The sequence below is a fragment of the Haliaeetus leucocephalus genome, unplaced genomic scaffold (assembly GCF_000737465.1).
Source record: "Haliaeetus leucocephalus isolate CR32 unplaced genomic scaffold, Haliaeetus_leucocephalus-4.0 Scaffold155, whole genome shotgun sequence".
Classification (NCBI taxonomy): Eukaryota; Metazoa; Chordata; class Aves; order Accipitriformes; family Accipitridae; genus Haliaeetus; species Haliaeetus leucocephalus.
The window spans coordinates 767,614-782,417 of NW_010972591.1; the positions used below are offsets into that span (position 1 = coordinate 767,614).

General features: G+C 39.2%; 1 protein-coding gene across 3 annotated transcripts in view; it reads right to left on the reverse strand.

Moving 5' to 3' along the window:
- AASDHPPT (aminoadipate-semialdehyde dehydrogenase-phosphopantetheinyl transferase) overlaps positions 1 to 14,804 on the reverse strand; it is a 48,415-nt gene that overhangs the window by 11,776 nt on the left and 21,835 nt on the right. The window contains exons 5-6 of one of the 3 annotated variants that reach the window (XM_010562104.1): positions 8,196 to 8,273; positions 45 to 950 (exon numbers count right to left, since the gene is read on the reverse strand). In XM_010562104.1, coding sequence (XP_010560406.1) covers positions 780 to 950; positions 8,196 to 8,273 — 249 coding nt within the window. In that variant the 3' untranslated portion in view covers positions 45 to 779. Of the gene's footprint in view, positions 1 to 44; positions 951 to 5,326; positions 5,640 to 8,195; positions 8,274 to 14,804 lie in introns of those variants that run through there. The other 2 variants (XM_010562106.1, XM_010562105.1) reach the window with 2 other exon arrangements.

Below are 14,804 nucleotides of genomic sequence, written 5' to 3' on the forward strand. Positions count from 1 at the left end.
CCCCCCCCCCCCCCCGCCCCTCATAACTTAGTGTCTAGGACAGTACAGATGTAAATGCAAGTCTAGGAAAACTGAACTGCTGTTTGGCTCATATCTGTTGCTGAGGGAAAAAATACGAAAAGAACTGTTAAAAATTAATTCCTAAGTTACATACAGGAAGCTTTAATTAACAAAGATTGTAAGTGAAAAGGATATGAAATACTTATAATTCCCTGCCTCAAACTAGTTTTGCACTGATGTAGTTCCAGGATACTAAGATTCAGACTTCTTCGTTCTGCTATTACACAAAGTGTTGTACAAACACTTGCACCACACAGCAACAGCAAAAAGATTTGTACCAATTCTTCTGGCTTTATTCAGCCACCCGAGAGTAAACCTATTATTTTTGTAAGAGAAAAGGCAGCATCATAATTTAAGCTTCAGCATAAATGAAGTATTGAAACACATTTTTATATATTAAACACTTGTTGACTAATCGACAACATTATTGTAGCTCTGCTCCCTGTTCCTAGCATGGGTCATTACTGAAGTGTAAGAACCACAGGCATGGAAAAGCAAAAAAGCATGCGGCCAGCTTAGACTTTTCACTCAGAATTCCTTCAGTGAGGAAACACGCATCTTCCTTAAGATATTGATAAAGAATGTCAATTTTAAAAAGGTGAAAATCATACTGTTAGTTTAAATAAGGAAAGGCATGTTTTATTTACACATGTGCACTTATTCCCACATGCTGAATTATGTAGAGTATGAGCATAAAAACTTTGACAATTTTCTTTTTCTTATAAGCATTCTGATCTTGAATGTGAATTCTGTGTCACTGGACTCTCCTGCTTAGAACAAAAATTATCCCAATATGCAGAATCCTCAGGTGTGACTGGAATACCCGATGCAACTAAATCTTCAAAAGTCAGTACTATAAACTGTGGTTGGTTAGGCTCCATGGAACATACCTAAGGAAAAATACGTATTAGTATTACATGAATCAATAAATCTCCATTTTCTTCCTGCAGTATTCCCCGTCCAGTTTAAACTACACATTGCCCACTGAAGCAGAAAGAAAATATTCCAGTTGAGACAAATGTCACTATCCCTAATTTAGGCTATACAGTAACTAACAGAAACATGTAACAGACCACACAGAAAAAGCAATTTTTTCTTTGAAACTCAGTGCAGAAAAGGGAAAGAATGAGGGATAGAGAATGCTGCAAATACCACATAATGAGTGTTTAAGTCCAGAAAAGAAGGAAGAAAAAAACCCACCAACAAACAAACTGTACTTCATTCTCCAGCAGACAAGATTATTTGAGATGGTAGCATGAGGATTTATTCCACTAGAGGTGTGCCTGTTCATACTCTTTTCAATACCAGCAATCACTGGAGTTGTGTTTGCTCTCTCAAACTCATGCTATTTCAGGGCAAAAGTGGTCACAATCAACCCACTATTCCCAGTGTTAAATCCAGATTAAGTACAGAGTGAGATACTGGAGGTGAGCGTGTCATGGTCTCTGCATTAGTTCCATCACTTCAAGAAAAAAAATCACATTTCAAATTAAAAAAAGGTTTGTTTTTTTGAGCACATGTTACTGTGCAACCTGCTGTATGCTATCTGTAAGTATAACTCTTTCCAAACAGCAGGACAAATAGTACAGCTGTATGAATCGAACATGAATATAGCTGATCTAAGTTCGGCATTTGCTCAAGCAACATATTCTTAATATTTAATATTTGACAGAATTCAGCAGGCCTACTCTGCAGTGGGGTTATTCCATACATCACACAAATTGACATGTTTCTGATGCTGGCTAAGGTACTGTTAACTGCTTGGGGAGTGAATACTCATGTCTGGTAATCACAGAAAGGCTGAGACTGGAAGGGACCTCTGGAGGTCCTCTTGCCCAAACCCCCTGCTCAAGCACAGCCACCTAGAGCCAGTTGCCCAGGACCACATCCAAATACCTTTCGAGTTTCACCAAGGACAGAGACTCTACAACCTCCCTGGGTAATCTTGGTCATCCTCACAGTAGAAAAAAAAGTGTTTCCTAATGTCCAGAGGGACCCTCCTGTGTTTCAGCTTGTGTCCGCTGCCTCTGCTCCTGTAACCAGGCACCAATGAAAAGAGCCTGGCTGTCCAATTTGCACCCTCCCTTCAGGTATTTAGATACATTACTAAGATCCCACTGAGCTTTCTCTTCTCCAGGCTGAACAGTCCCAGCTCTCTCAACCCTTCCTCACAGGAGAGATGCTCCAGTCCCTTCATCATATTTGTGGCTCTTCGCTAGACTCTCTCCAGTATGTCCATGTCTCTCATACTGAGGAGCCCAGAACTGGACACGGTTCTCCAGATGTGGCCTCACCAATGCTGAGTAAAGGGGAAGAATCACCTTTCTTGACCTGCTGCTAATACTTTAATGCAGCCCAGGATACCATTAGCCTTCTTTGCTGCAAAGGGTCATTGCTGGTTCATGTTCAACCTGGTGTCCACTAGGACCCCCTATGCCTTTTCTGCAAAGCTGCTTTCCAGCTGGGTGGCCATCTGCATATACTGGTGCCTTGGGTTGTTTCTCAGCAGGTTCAGGACTTTGCACTTCTCTTTGTTAAACTTCATGAGGTTCCTGTTGGCCCACTTCTCCAACCTGTCAAGGTCTCTCTGGATGGCAGCGTGACCCCCTGGCATATCAGCCACTCCTCCCAGGTTTGCATCACCAGCAAACTTACTGAGGGTACACTGACCCATCATACAGATCATTAATGAAGACGTTAAATGGGACTGGACCTAGGTTTGACCCCTGCGGAACAGCGCTACTGGCCTCCAACCAGACTTTGTGACACTGATCACCACACTCTGGGCCCAACCATTCAGGCAGTTTTCAGTGCACCTCACTGCCTGCTTATCCAGTACGTGCATCAACAGTTTCTCTAGGAGGATCTTATGAGAGACAGTGTCAGAGGTAGAAGGTACTGAAGTCCAGGTAGACAATATCCACTGCTCTCCCCTCCTCTAGCAGGCCAGTCATTTCATTCTAGAAGTTTACCAAGCTGGTCAAGCATGACTTGCTCTTGGTGAAGCTATGCTAACTAGTCCTGATGATTTCCTTTGTCCTTGATGTGCCTGGAAATGGTTTCCAGAATTAGCTGCTCTGCCACCTTTCCAGACATCAAGATGACAGGCCTGTAATTCCTTGGGTCCTCCTTGAAGATAGTGACATTTGCTTTCCTCCAGTCTCCAGGCACTTCTCCCAGTCACCATGATCAACCAAAGATTATTGAGAGTGGCCTCACAATGGCATCTGCCAGCTCCCTCAGCACTGTGGCTGCATCCCATAAGGGCTCAAGGACTTATGTACGTCCAGTTTACTTAAGTATTCCCTGACCTGTTCCTCTTCCAACAGGGGTACATACAACTTCCTTGCTCCTTCCCCTCTGGTCTCTGGGACCTGGGATTCCTGAAGGCCAGTCCTGCTAATAAAGACTGAAGCAAAGGTAGCACTCAGCACCTCAGCCTTTTCCACGTCCTGGTACTCAGGGCCTCTGTCTCATCGAGCAAAGGGTTCACATTTTCCCTTTGTTTCCTATGCACTTATAGATGCTCTTCTTGTTGCCTTGGACATCCCTGGTCAGATTCAATTCCATCTGGGCTTTAGCTTTCCTAACTTTGTCCCTGGATGCTCAGACAATGTTTCTGTATTCCACACAGGTTACCCATCCTCTGTATGCTGCCTTTTTGTGTTTGAGTTTGGCTAGAAGCTCTTTGTCTATCCACACAGGCCTCCTGGCATTTTTTCCCGACTTCATATTCATTGGGATGGAACTCTTTTGAGCTTGGAGGAGGTGATCCTTGAATATTAAGCAGCTTTCTTGGGCCCTGCTTCCCTCTGAGGCTTTACCATAGAATCATTTAGGTTGGAAAGGACCTTTAAGATCATCGAGTCCAATCATTAACCTAACACTGCCAAGTGCACCACTAAACCATGTCCCTAAGTGCCACATCTACACGTCTTTTCAATACCTCCAGGGATGGTGACTCCACCAATTCTCTAGGCAGCCTGTTCCAATGCGTGATAGCCCTTTCGGTGAAGAAATTTTTTCTAATATCCAATCTAAACCTTCCCTGGCACAACTTGAGGCCATTTCCTCTCATCTTACCACTTGTTACTTGGGAGAAGAGACTGACCCCCACCTCGCTACAACCTCCTTTCAGGCAGTTGTAGAGAGCAATAAGGTCTCCTCTCAGCCCCCTTTTCTCCAGACTAAACAACCCCAGTTCCCTCAGCCGCTCCTCATAAGACTTGTGCTGTAGCTTTCTTGCTCACCTTTGGACATGCTCCAGCACCTTATCCCACAGGACTCTTCCTAGAAAATCTTTCAGGAGGCCAAAGTCTGGTCTCCCCAAGTCCAGGGTTGTGAGGTCTCCTCCCTGCCCCAAGGATCCTGAACTCCACAATCTCATGCTCACTGCAGCCAAGGCTGCCTTTGACCTTCACATCCCCAACAAGCCCCTCCTTGTTGGTGAGTAGGAGGTCCAGCACAATGCCTTTCCTCATTGGCTCCTCTATCATCTGGAGAAGGAAGTTGTCATCAATGGACTCCAGGAACTTCCTGGATTGCTTATGTCCTGCTGTGTTGTCGCACCAGCAGATACTGGGGTGCTTGAAGTCCCCCATGATGACCAGGGCCTGTGAACATGAGGCTGCTCCTATCTGTCTGTAGAAGACTTCATCCACTTGTTCTTTCTGGTCAGGTGGCATACAGCAGACACTCACTATAAAGTCACCTTGACCTGTCCTCTCTTTAAACCTAACCCATAAACTCTTAGCTGGCTCCTCATCCATCCCCAGGAAGAGCTCCATGCACTCCAGCTGCTTTCTCACGTAAGTGGCAACTCACCCTCTGCATCTTCCCTGCCTATCTTTTCTGTACCCCTTAATCGCAACACTCCAGCCATGGGAGCCATCCCAACACATCTCCATGATGCCAACAAGACTGTAGCCCTGCAACTGCACACAGATCTCTTAACTCATCATGTTTATTCCCCATACTGTGTGCACCAGTGTATAGGCACTTTAGAGAGGCACCCCAGCATGCTGAGTTCCTGGAGAGGGTTTGGGGTATTTGTCCATAATGGTGCCTTGTAGGTACTTGCTTGCTTACACGCAAGCGCTGGAGGTGGCCCCATCTGAGGCCCTTTTTGTAGATTCTGTTATCCCTTCCTGTCACATCAATGAAGGTAGGTTAGTAAATAGGTAAAAGAGAAAAAATATCTATTCTCTGCTTCAGCATTTGAGCAGTAAGCTACTGTTAGGAATAAATGGAGAGACAACAAAATGATTCGTGTTTGTTGTAACAGCACAGCAAAACTCAAAGTTGCCCAATGCAGACTGAAAGCAAAAGTTAATTAAGCTGCCTGTCACTTTATATCCTTGCACAAGGGACATGGTATTGAGACATTCCTGTTCATCTGGCATTTTGGAGATGAGGTAAAGCTGCAGGAACTGTGCCTAGAGCCATGCGAGTGACATCACAGATGCATACTAAGTATGAACTAAGCCTCAGAGCTAAGAAGACTGTTAACAGATCTCATTTGAACTTCAGCACATGCTTGTCTGAAGACAGGTGTGCTCTGACTGAATTCATCACAAGTCCTGTGAAATTTAGCAAGTGATAGATGAAAAGATATTTTATAGCCCACATAGGAATTATAAAGAATTATAAACTCAGCCATCTTTCATTGAAATCTGCCTCAGATAACTGTCTAGATCTAGGTAACGGTGCAGATAAATGTTCTGTCTCTTCAAGCATATAGCAATCACTAGCAGACATTTTGTTAAGAGTTTTGACTCTAGAGAATTTAAATTACAGTACTTCAAAGTAACAATTGGTCTTTCCTGTGACTTGTAGGTACTTGCTATCAGGTTGGGAAGAAAGTTAACTGAAAGTACATGTTCTGCAAACAGGACATAATGAATTACTCCTGTGATAGCGGAGAGGGAACAGAAACAAGCACTGACATCCTGAAGCAATTGCATAATGTCTACACACTTAATTTTCTTAAATTAAGATGAAGAACACCTTTTCCTCTCAACGCATCTAGCAATACATAGAATCCTTTTTTACAGTTCTGTTAGAGAGAAGGCCACTTTCATTTCCTCCACATTCCTGTTAGAAGGAGTCCTGAAAAGGCACAATGCAATAGTACAGAAATTTTCACTTCATTTCCATATTGGGGAGTGTCGTGATTTAACCCCAGCCAGCAACTAAGCACCAACGAGCTGCTCACTCACTGCCCCCTCTACCCAGTGGAATGGGGGAGAAAATCGGGAAAAGTAGTAAAACTCATGGGTTGAGATACGAACGGTTTAATAGAACAGAAAAGAAGAAACTAATAATGATAATGATAACACTGATAAAATGACAACAGCAATAATAAAAGGATTGGAATGTACAAATGATGTGCAGTGCAATTGCTCACCACCCGCTGACCAACACCCAGCTAGTCCCCGAGCGGCGATCCCTCCACCCCCAGTCCCTCCAGTTTCTATACTAGATGGGACGTCACATGGTATGGAATACACCGTTGGCCACTTTGGGTCAGCTGCCCTGGCTGTGTCCTGTGCCAACTTCTTGTGCCCCTCCAGCTTTCCCGCTGGCTGGGCATGAGAAGCTGAAAAATCCTTGACTTTAGACTAAACACTACTTAGCAACAACTGAAAACATCAGTGTTACCAACATTCTTCTCATACCTAACTCAAAACATAGCACGGTACCAGCTACTAGGAAGACAATTAACTCTATCCCAGCTGAAACCAGGACAGGGAGTCACAGAATGCTCACTTGTCCTATTTAAAATGACCTTTTTTCAGTGAATTGAGCTAATGAAATTTAGGTCATCACAAATTTAATCAGTGGACAAGTATGCCTTTGAGACTTCTCTTGATTCAAAGACTTTTCATTGTAACTCTTGATACCATGCCTATTCTTTCTATGATAATTTTAAGGTGTGTGACAGTGATGGTGAAGGTCAATACTTAAAAATCCTGGACTTTTGTAGAATACTTAGGTAATTGTCTTTAAAAATAATAGCAACCTTCTTTTCACTTCAGACTGACATTTATCAGTACTCCTGTAGGAAGGATGATATGTAGCCCCACTGGGAACTTAAGTACAACCTATCAAACAGAATGCACATATTTTCTTAAAGAGTATTTGAGCACTGATTTAACACAGTAAATCCTCAAAGGTGGTTTAAACCTCTTTTTTTAATTTAACCAATACTAGTCAAAAGGTCTGCCTCTCTGCATTATCCATGAACACAGACTCAGACTTTATGACCGTGATAGATGTGTGCATGACCACTTTCATCGTTTTATCCATTCATATACTAATTATTTTTTTTCCAGTTCCTGGCAGAATCTTTATATCTAAATAACAGAAAACAACTAACCCATTTTCTTGTGAGCAACTACACCACCACAGACAAACCTGGCAATTTGTCACACTTTCCTTTGCTGACTGTCTGGCTATTTCAGCTACAACTTGCCAGTCTGCCTGAAATTTGACTTTTATTGCTATTTGCATGACCCAAGTCTTTGTTAAATTACACAGAAAAACCTGAAAAGCTTTTAAGTAGCTTTGTTGCTTCTCTCAATATAGACACCACATGGAATGAAGACTAACACTGCTGTTCTTCCCATCTGTTGGTTGTTGTTGCTTGTGTCTCAAGGGTTATCTTGTCATAATGGTGTTTGAGAGATGGATCTGCTCTGGGATACATGCACTGACAGTTCCTGATTAAAATCAACTTGGTGAGATGCCATACTAGTTTAACAGTCCAGATTGGTTCAACTGTCTCCATTTCCCTCTGTGAAAACCATCTTTCCCACGAGTACTAGCAGGCTGTGACAAAAATCACTTAATCTTCTCCTGAATGAACACACTGAACACTGTAACACATACATTCCAAATTTGACATTGTCTGTTGCTGTCCTCTGAAACCATTTTTCCTTCCCAGACCTTTCCTGAAATAGTCACAACAGAACTAGAGGTAACAGTTCAGTAACAATCTGGTTAATACTGTGGTTAAGATAATCTTTCTTCTTGGCCCTACATCTGAGATAACACACTTTTAGCTACAGCATCAGACCAAGTTTATGTTCAAGTGATTAGTTACCAAGACCTGAAAACGTTTCATAATTTCTTACATCAGAATGCTTCTGTCCAAATCCCTCCTGTTTGCCGAGAGCCACTGCAACATGATGATTGTCATCTAACCGAGTTTCCTAGTAAAGATGAAAAATGGCAATGTAAATGCATTTTCTTTACTGTTTCCAGCAAAGACTATATAAATGCTTAGAACATGGTTTAGAACAATAGCAGAACATCATTTAAAATACTTTAAAACAATGACATTCAAAAAGCAACAGTCCTTTTTAGCAGTTTTGTTGGAGAGCTCAAGGATGCAGATACATTAAAAAGTTAGCAGGGCTGAACTGGTTACTATAGGTCACCATCATCTCACCCATTTCTAGATATTTATATTCAAGTTTGTGACCTTAGCATTCCTTTACCAGTCCCTTCTAAGTCATAAGCCATGTAACCAATCTTAGCTATCTGTTTTCCAATGAGATCAACTGTGAACTTCTGGGAGGTATTCTGAAAAACAATGATATAAGTGTAAACTTAAACCAGTGATTCTCTCACTCTTGGCTTCAGACAGCATGTAAGATCACAACTTCAAATTTCTGACATAGCAGTCTGAGCATTGCTCTGTGTAAATATGAACCAATCTTCCTCCAAAAACACTTTTAGATATATAAATATACATTTAGTAATATTGTTTATCTACTTAATAGTTTTGTTTAAAACTGTTTTCCCCTAGAAAGACTAAGAATTCATCCTAAACAATTCATTTCGGAAAAAAACACCTTATATACGGTTTCTGAAAAATGTTTATTTGGTAGTCAAATCGTAATCCTGTTGGCTTTTTTTTTTTTAATATATATAGGGGGGGAGAAATAATGTTTTCCTTGTTTCTTTACTCCCAAATTTTCACATTATTTCCCAAACTTTCTGAAATGGAAATCAAGAATAACAAGAATTTTACCTAGAAAAATGAACAATTTATGTATCACCATTAATCTGAAAATCACCTAGTAGTCTGGATATTCTCCTGGGAGGTATGATTGAACCTCCAATTTCCACTTCCTTGGGAAATACTCTAACTGCACTATATTATAGTATAAAGAAAGCATCATGATATCCTATTTCCTCTGACAGGTTGTTGGTTGCTTCTTTATTTTCCTTTTAATCTAAGCAAAATGTCTTTTAAAACAATGCTGTCAGTCTGCATTAGGCTTCTCTACAGTTCATCTACTAGATAGGATTTTCAAAGATTTCGGTTACAAGGATACCATTTTTGTGATTCCCAAACAGCCTTTTATTTTAAAAAAAAAAAAAAAAAAAAGAGTCCAAGATGCTCAGCTCAGATCTACTCAATCCAGCTCAGCCAAGACAGCAGCTGCTCTAGCCATGTGTAGCAGCAGTACAACTATAAGACTGGGGGACTCTACTGGCAAAGATGTGGGTGTCTTGGCAGATAGGGGCTGGTCTGGGAGTAGAACTGTTTTTACTTTGATCTCTTCAGCACCAAAACTGTCCTTATTTGACAGATTCAGCAGTGAAGTTCGTCACTCTCACCTACTTAAAAACAAAACATCAAGCTCTCGTTGTTTTACCTTTCTGCAAAGCACCAGTAAGAAAATGACTATTTAAATTCTGTCTAGATTAGGAGAAATATTTCATGCACTTGAGAAGCACTAACAAATCTGCAGTGTAAGGCATATTTCCCACGACTGCAAGAGCTATAGGTATAAGTACTACAAAGTATTTTACTAGGTTTTGCATTCCATTACTAGTGTACAAGATTGAAAATAAGTCAAGCATAAAGAATGCTACCTCAAGTTTGACGAAATCTAACCATTTGTACACATGACACACATTTCTATAACTTCCTCAAAAATAAAAAAGACTATGAAAATTAGATGTTTGATCAAGTCTTGCTAAACAATTTATATAGTTCTAGGGTGGCAGTGTTTTGTATTTGTCTAGAGAGAAAAATGACTACATCCAGTTTTTCATCACTTCATTTCCCCCTTCTTCATTCTTTGCACGTTCAAGAGGTTAAAGACTGATGAGAACAGGGGACAGAGCACAGGCCATTCAGCAGTGGCCTATATCTGTAGTCAGAAGTCTGCCAACAACTGTGTTACAGCTTTAAGCTAAATGCACAGAAATTTCTTTTCGTGAAGTGAATTTATGCATTACTTCTTGTTTGTGCAACCATAAACATATTATAGATAAAATCTTTTACATATTGTTAATTAAATAATTTTTTGTCAGCTCAAAGCTGCATTTACTCTTTAGATAATAGGGACCATTCCCCTCCAGAGACCCTGCCCAATGGATAACGAATTCAGAAGGTTCCAACTCGTTTACTTCACATATCCTCTGTGACCACAAAAGAGGTTTCAGCATCTTACAATAAAACATAACAAACTATGCCCTTCATCTTATCTTTGCTGCTTCAGAGAAATGTAAATCCAAAACAAATGCAGAAGGGAAGGAGATCCTACTAGTGGCCAGCAAAAACTTTAAGGTATGGAGTTAATGAAACATACAGAAACCATAAAAAACAGCAAATCAGCTTGCTCCCCTATTCATCTGGAGATACTGCTATACCGGCTTATTAAATAAATCCAACTTTTGAAATAGATGATTAAACAAAAAGAGAAAGAGGACAACTGTACAGGATTTCCTCTGAGGTAAAGGAGGAATTCCTTTGCCTTTGTTTTGTTAAGATTCTTCTCTATAAACCAGAAAACATATAATGGATCAAAATTGGTTCTGCGCAGAGAAAAACAAAAGTGTTACTAGAGCTGTTCAAGCTACAGGCACACTGAAACTTACAATGAACTCATTTTAAAGTCTCAGCAAAATGATGTGTTTGGGATTCAAATCATTCTGGATTCCCTCAACAACAGACAGGTTATGAGGAAACTGTACCTTCCCAGCCAGCAGAACCGATTCCTGTATGAATCCAGTTGGATTAGCTAGTCTTAGAAGTTTTCATTCCTATTTATTCCTGACAATACAAAAAGGATTAACTTCTTTTACTGAGGATGAAAGACTCCATTACAGCTGCACATCAACACCAATTACTAAATGTATTTCAAATTGACTCAGGTAATCTCAGTTTGAAATTCATATTCTGGAAGTAATGTGCTTGCTTATAGAGAAAACAAGCAAATATTTGTTGTGAAAAAAGGCAAACAATTATTTGTGTAGCAGCAGTGATGCCAGATGATTCTTAATCGCTGAATAAGGTTTAGGATAAATTGGGTGCTTCCTTTGGATACAACCAGTTTATAAAATTGAGGTAGGGACCAAAACAGAAGTGTCTTATATCTCATGTAAGATTTTTCTTCAATATAGATGCCAATAAGTGCTATCTAGTCATTCTTCCTGACTAACTGTACAAAACTGGGACCAATAAGGAAAGAATCACGAATACACTTCCCATTTTGCAAATCAGTAATTAGGATTTTTTTTCCACCTATCAGATCTGCTACAGAGATTATATGTATATATTATAAACTTATTCTTACCTCTTTAAATTATAAAACTTGCCATAATTGTTATCAATCAACTTCTTTCACTTTATTAAAATTAATTAGTACTTCATTCTGTAAGTTTATTTTCTTCAAAGGAAGTAAATGGAGCATATAGAATTACTCATAATAATCATCAGAATAATGACTCCATCCTAAATTAACACCCTGACACAAATACTGTATCACTTTTCACTGGGCTTGTAAACTTTTAATTATTACTAAACAAATTTACCTTTTTAAAATGAGTGAAGTGTGCACTGCCTATGTGAATAAAGCATACTTAACACACATAGCAGACATACCTTAAAATTAAAGTTATGGTTTTAAATGAAGTTTTACTGTATTTTTTCTCCTACTCCTTCCAAAATAGTTGGAGGGAATCTGAGTAGCAACCTCTAGAGTACTGTATGAAAACAAGTGCCTAAAGCTAAACCGTTCCATCAAAATCAAACAGGCTGTTTCTGAGCTACTGCCTTCTGTCTAACCTCAAAAATGTCTGAGGAGCAGAGGAGGGGAAAGACACTTTGAGGAAAAAAACCAAACCAAAAAAAACCCCCCAACTAAACCCTTGGTAAAGGGACAGCAACTACACAACAAGGTAGTTCATTTGGTATTTACAACAAAATAACAGAATTTTTTTTTTTAATGTTCACAGAAAATATATCTCCAATATGAATGGACTTTGCTCTTGTGAACAGTTACAGGGTATCTGAACAGTGCCAGCTTTGAGTTGCTCTGATTCACTAGTACTTCACTTGACCTTTTTGTCACGACAAGTGTAATAAGATGGTAGATCTTTTTCTAGTCTTTATGCTTTTAAGTTGCTTTTTTTCACATTACATGATACTTTCTGAAGGACATTTCAGAATATTTTAAATGGGTAAAATCCCCTTTATTTCTCTTTTCTGTTTTTGGTAAGTTAGATTCTCTTTTAAACAAGACAATCCAAAATATGTGATAATTGGGTTTTAAACAGCCTTGCTCTCTTTGATCATCTCCTATCACAAAGATATAGGCAGATCTGAAAAATAGAAGTGAGGTTATTGTATTTTTTTTATTTGATAGAAAATGTTCACTCAAGCAAACTCAGCACAGCAGGAAACACTAGGAAAATACTATACCAGTAATATGCAGTCTTACAGGTGATTCTTAATGACCCCTCTGGGGTGACTCTTCCAGATTTCTCAAAATTAGTGTTTTCAGTTAACAGGTCGTTTCAAGAGTTTGGCTCAAGGGCAAATAAGGAAAGGAAAAAAGACTTTTGTAAGTACGAAAATGGGCACAAAATTAAAAGAAACTTGGGAGAAGACAAAAAAGGAAAGAGATGCTTAATTTTACGCTGGGGATTGGTAAATGAAAAACTAGTTGTTTTTTTCCAATTTCATTTTGATAAATGTTGATATTTAAATGAAATTATATCCCAATTGAGCTTGTATTTAAATGAAACTTGATAACAAATCCTTTCTTTAAAGTACTACAGTCTGCATTGTTATAAGGCTGTGCTCTTGGGAAGCAGGAGGGCAAGCATGGAAGGGGACACGTTCCTCAGACAAAAATTAAATTGAACTTCTAGCAGTAATTACTAAGTAATAAGGAAAAAATCAAATAATTATAAAGCATTTAAGTAATACAGGGAGCTGTCTACATCATCATCTTCAGGCTGTTTTATTCAACCAACCACAGGCATATCAAATACCAAAAATAGGAGTTCCAGAAGTCAATCGGAAGAGGTAGATGCTTCCTTGACAGTGGTACACTGTTAGTATTAATACAGAAAGCATTCTATTACCAGATGCATCATAGTCTTTCCCAAGACTTTCTTTTGCCAGTCTATAACTCCAGCTAGTGAACTTCATTACATACTCAGTCCCTAGAGAGTATGGCAATACCAGTAAGAGGGCTGATTTAGTATGGGTAGACTTTTAAAATAACACTAAAACCAAATGTGGCTAGAAATGCTGATAGGAATAAACTGTGAAGAGGTCAACTTATGCTACAAGTTAAATCTTACTAGTCCATTAATTCTTTTTTACTACGTGTGTACCATACATGTAGTTTGTACACTACACAAAATGAGCATACAGCAGAAATTTGTCATTTAGAGAAGATCTACTGGAACAGTTGTCTCCAGCAATGTACATATTTTCAAAATGTAAATGCATATTGGAAACTGAATACTCTTACTGAAAAGTGCAGTTGACTGTTTTGTGAAATTGCAAAGTATGTATTCTTTGAATTGCTAGTCAGCTATACACCAGCTGCACAAATTTGCGGCAGACTGGAACAAGGTGTCCTTTACAGACAATTTTAAAGTCAATGTCTTTGCATTTCTCCTTTGTTTTAAGTGGTTGAATGAAAATGCCTCTGGGGTGCAGAGAAATAGTATTGTGATTTTTTTTTTTTTTTTTTTTTTTTAAAGCTTGGTTTCTCTGGGTAATTAAATAATTTGAGATCATTGCATAGAATCATAGAATCATTTAGGTTGGAAAAGAGTCTTCAGATCATGAAGTCCAATCATTAACCTAACACTACCAAGTCCACCACTAAACCATGTCCTCATCAGTTCTTTCTCTATACACCCTTCAAACTCCATTAGATGCTTTTGATCATTTCCTACCAAATCTAACAAGATAGATATGTTAGTGATAAGTCTCAATAACTTTCAAGAAGGAAAAACAAACAAAACCCCCACACTCAACACCCAGAAGATTAAGCCTAAACTAACGTTCCAGTCAAGCAAAGGCAAGTTTTTTGCATCTCTCCATTCCCACAGACAGCAGCCAATTAGCACACTGTAACTTCAAACCCACAAAAGCACGTTTCTACCAGCTTTTATGGACAAGAAGTAAGAAACCCAAAGGAGCTGAAGACACCTCCTCCATTTCAAATATTTAACATAAACACTAACTAATGGGGTTAGTTAATTGCTAGTCCCATTCTAGACCAACTGATGAAGAACTTTAAAATCTTAGACACTGTTCAGAAGTCAGGTCTGAAAATGCTTCAAGTGAACTTCCTGCACACCCTAGGATGAATTTCATAGAGTGCAAGAAATATACCCTAGGAACAGAAAAAATTAAAAAACATTATAATGAATAAATCTATGGGGTGTTTTTGCAATCATCAAAAGTACTTTAAAAT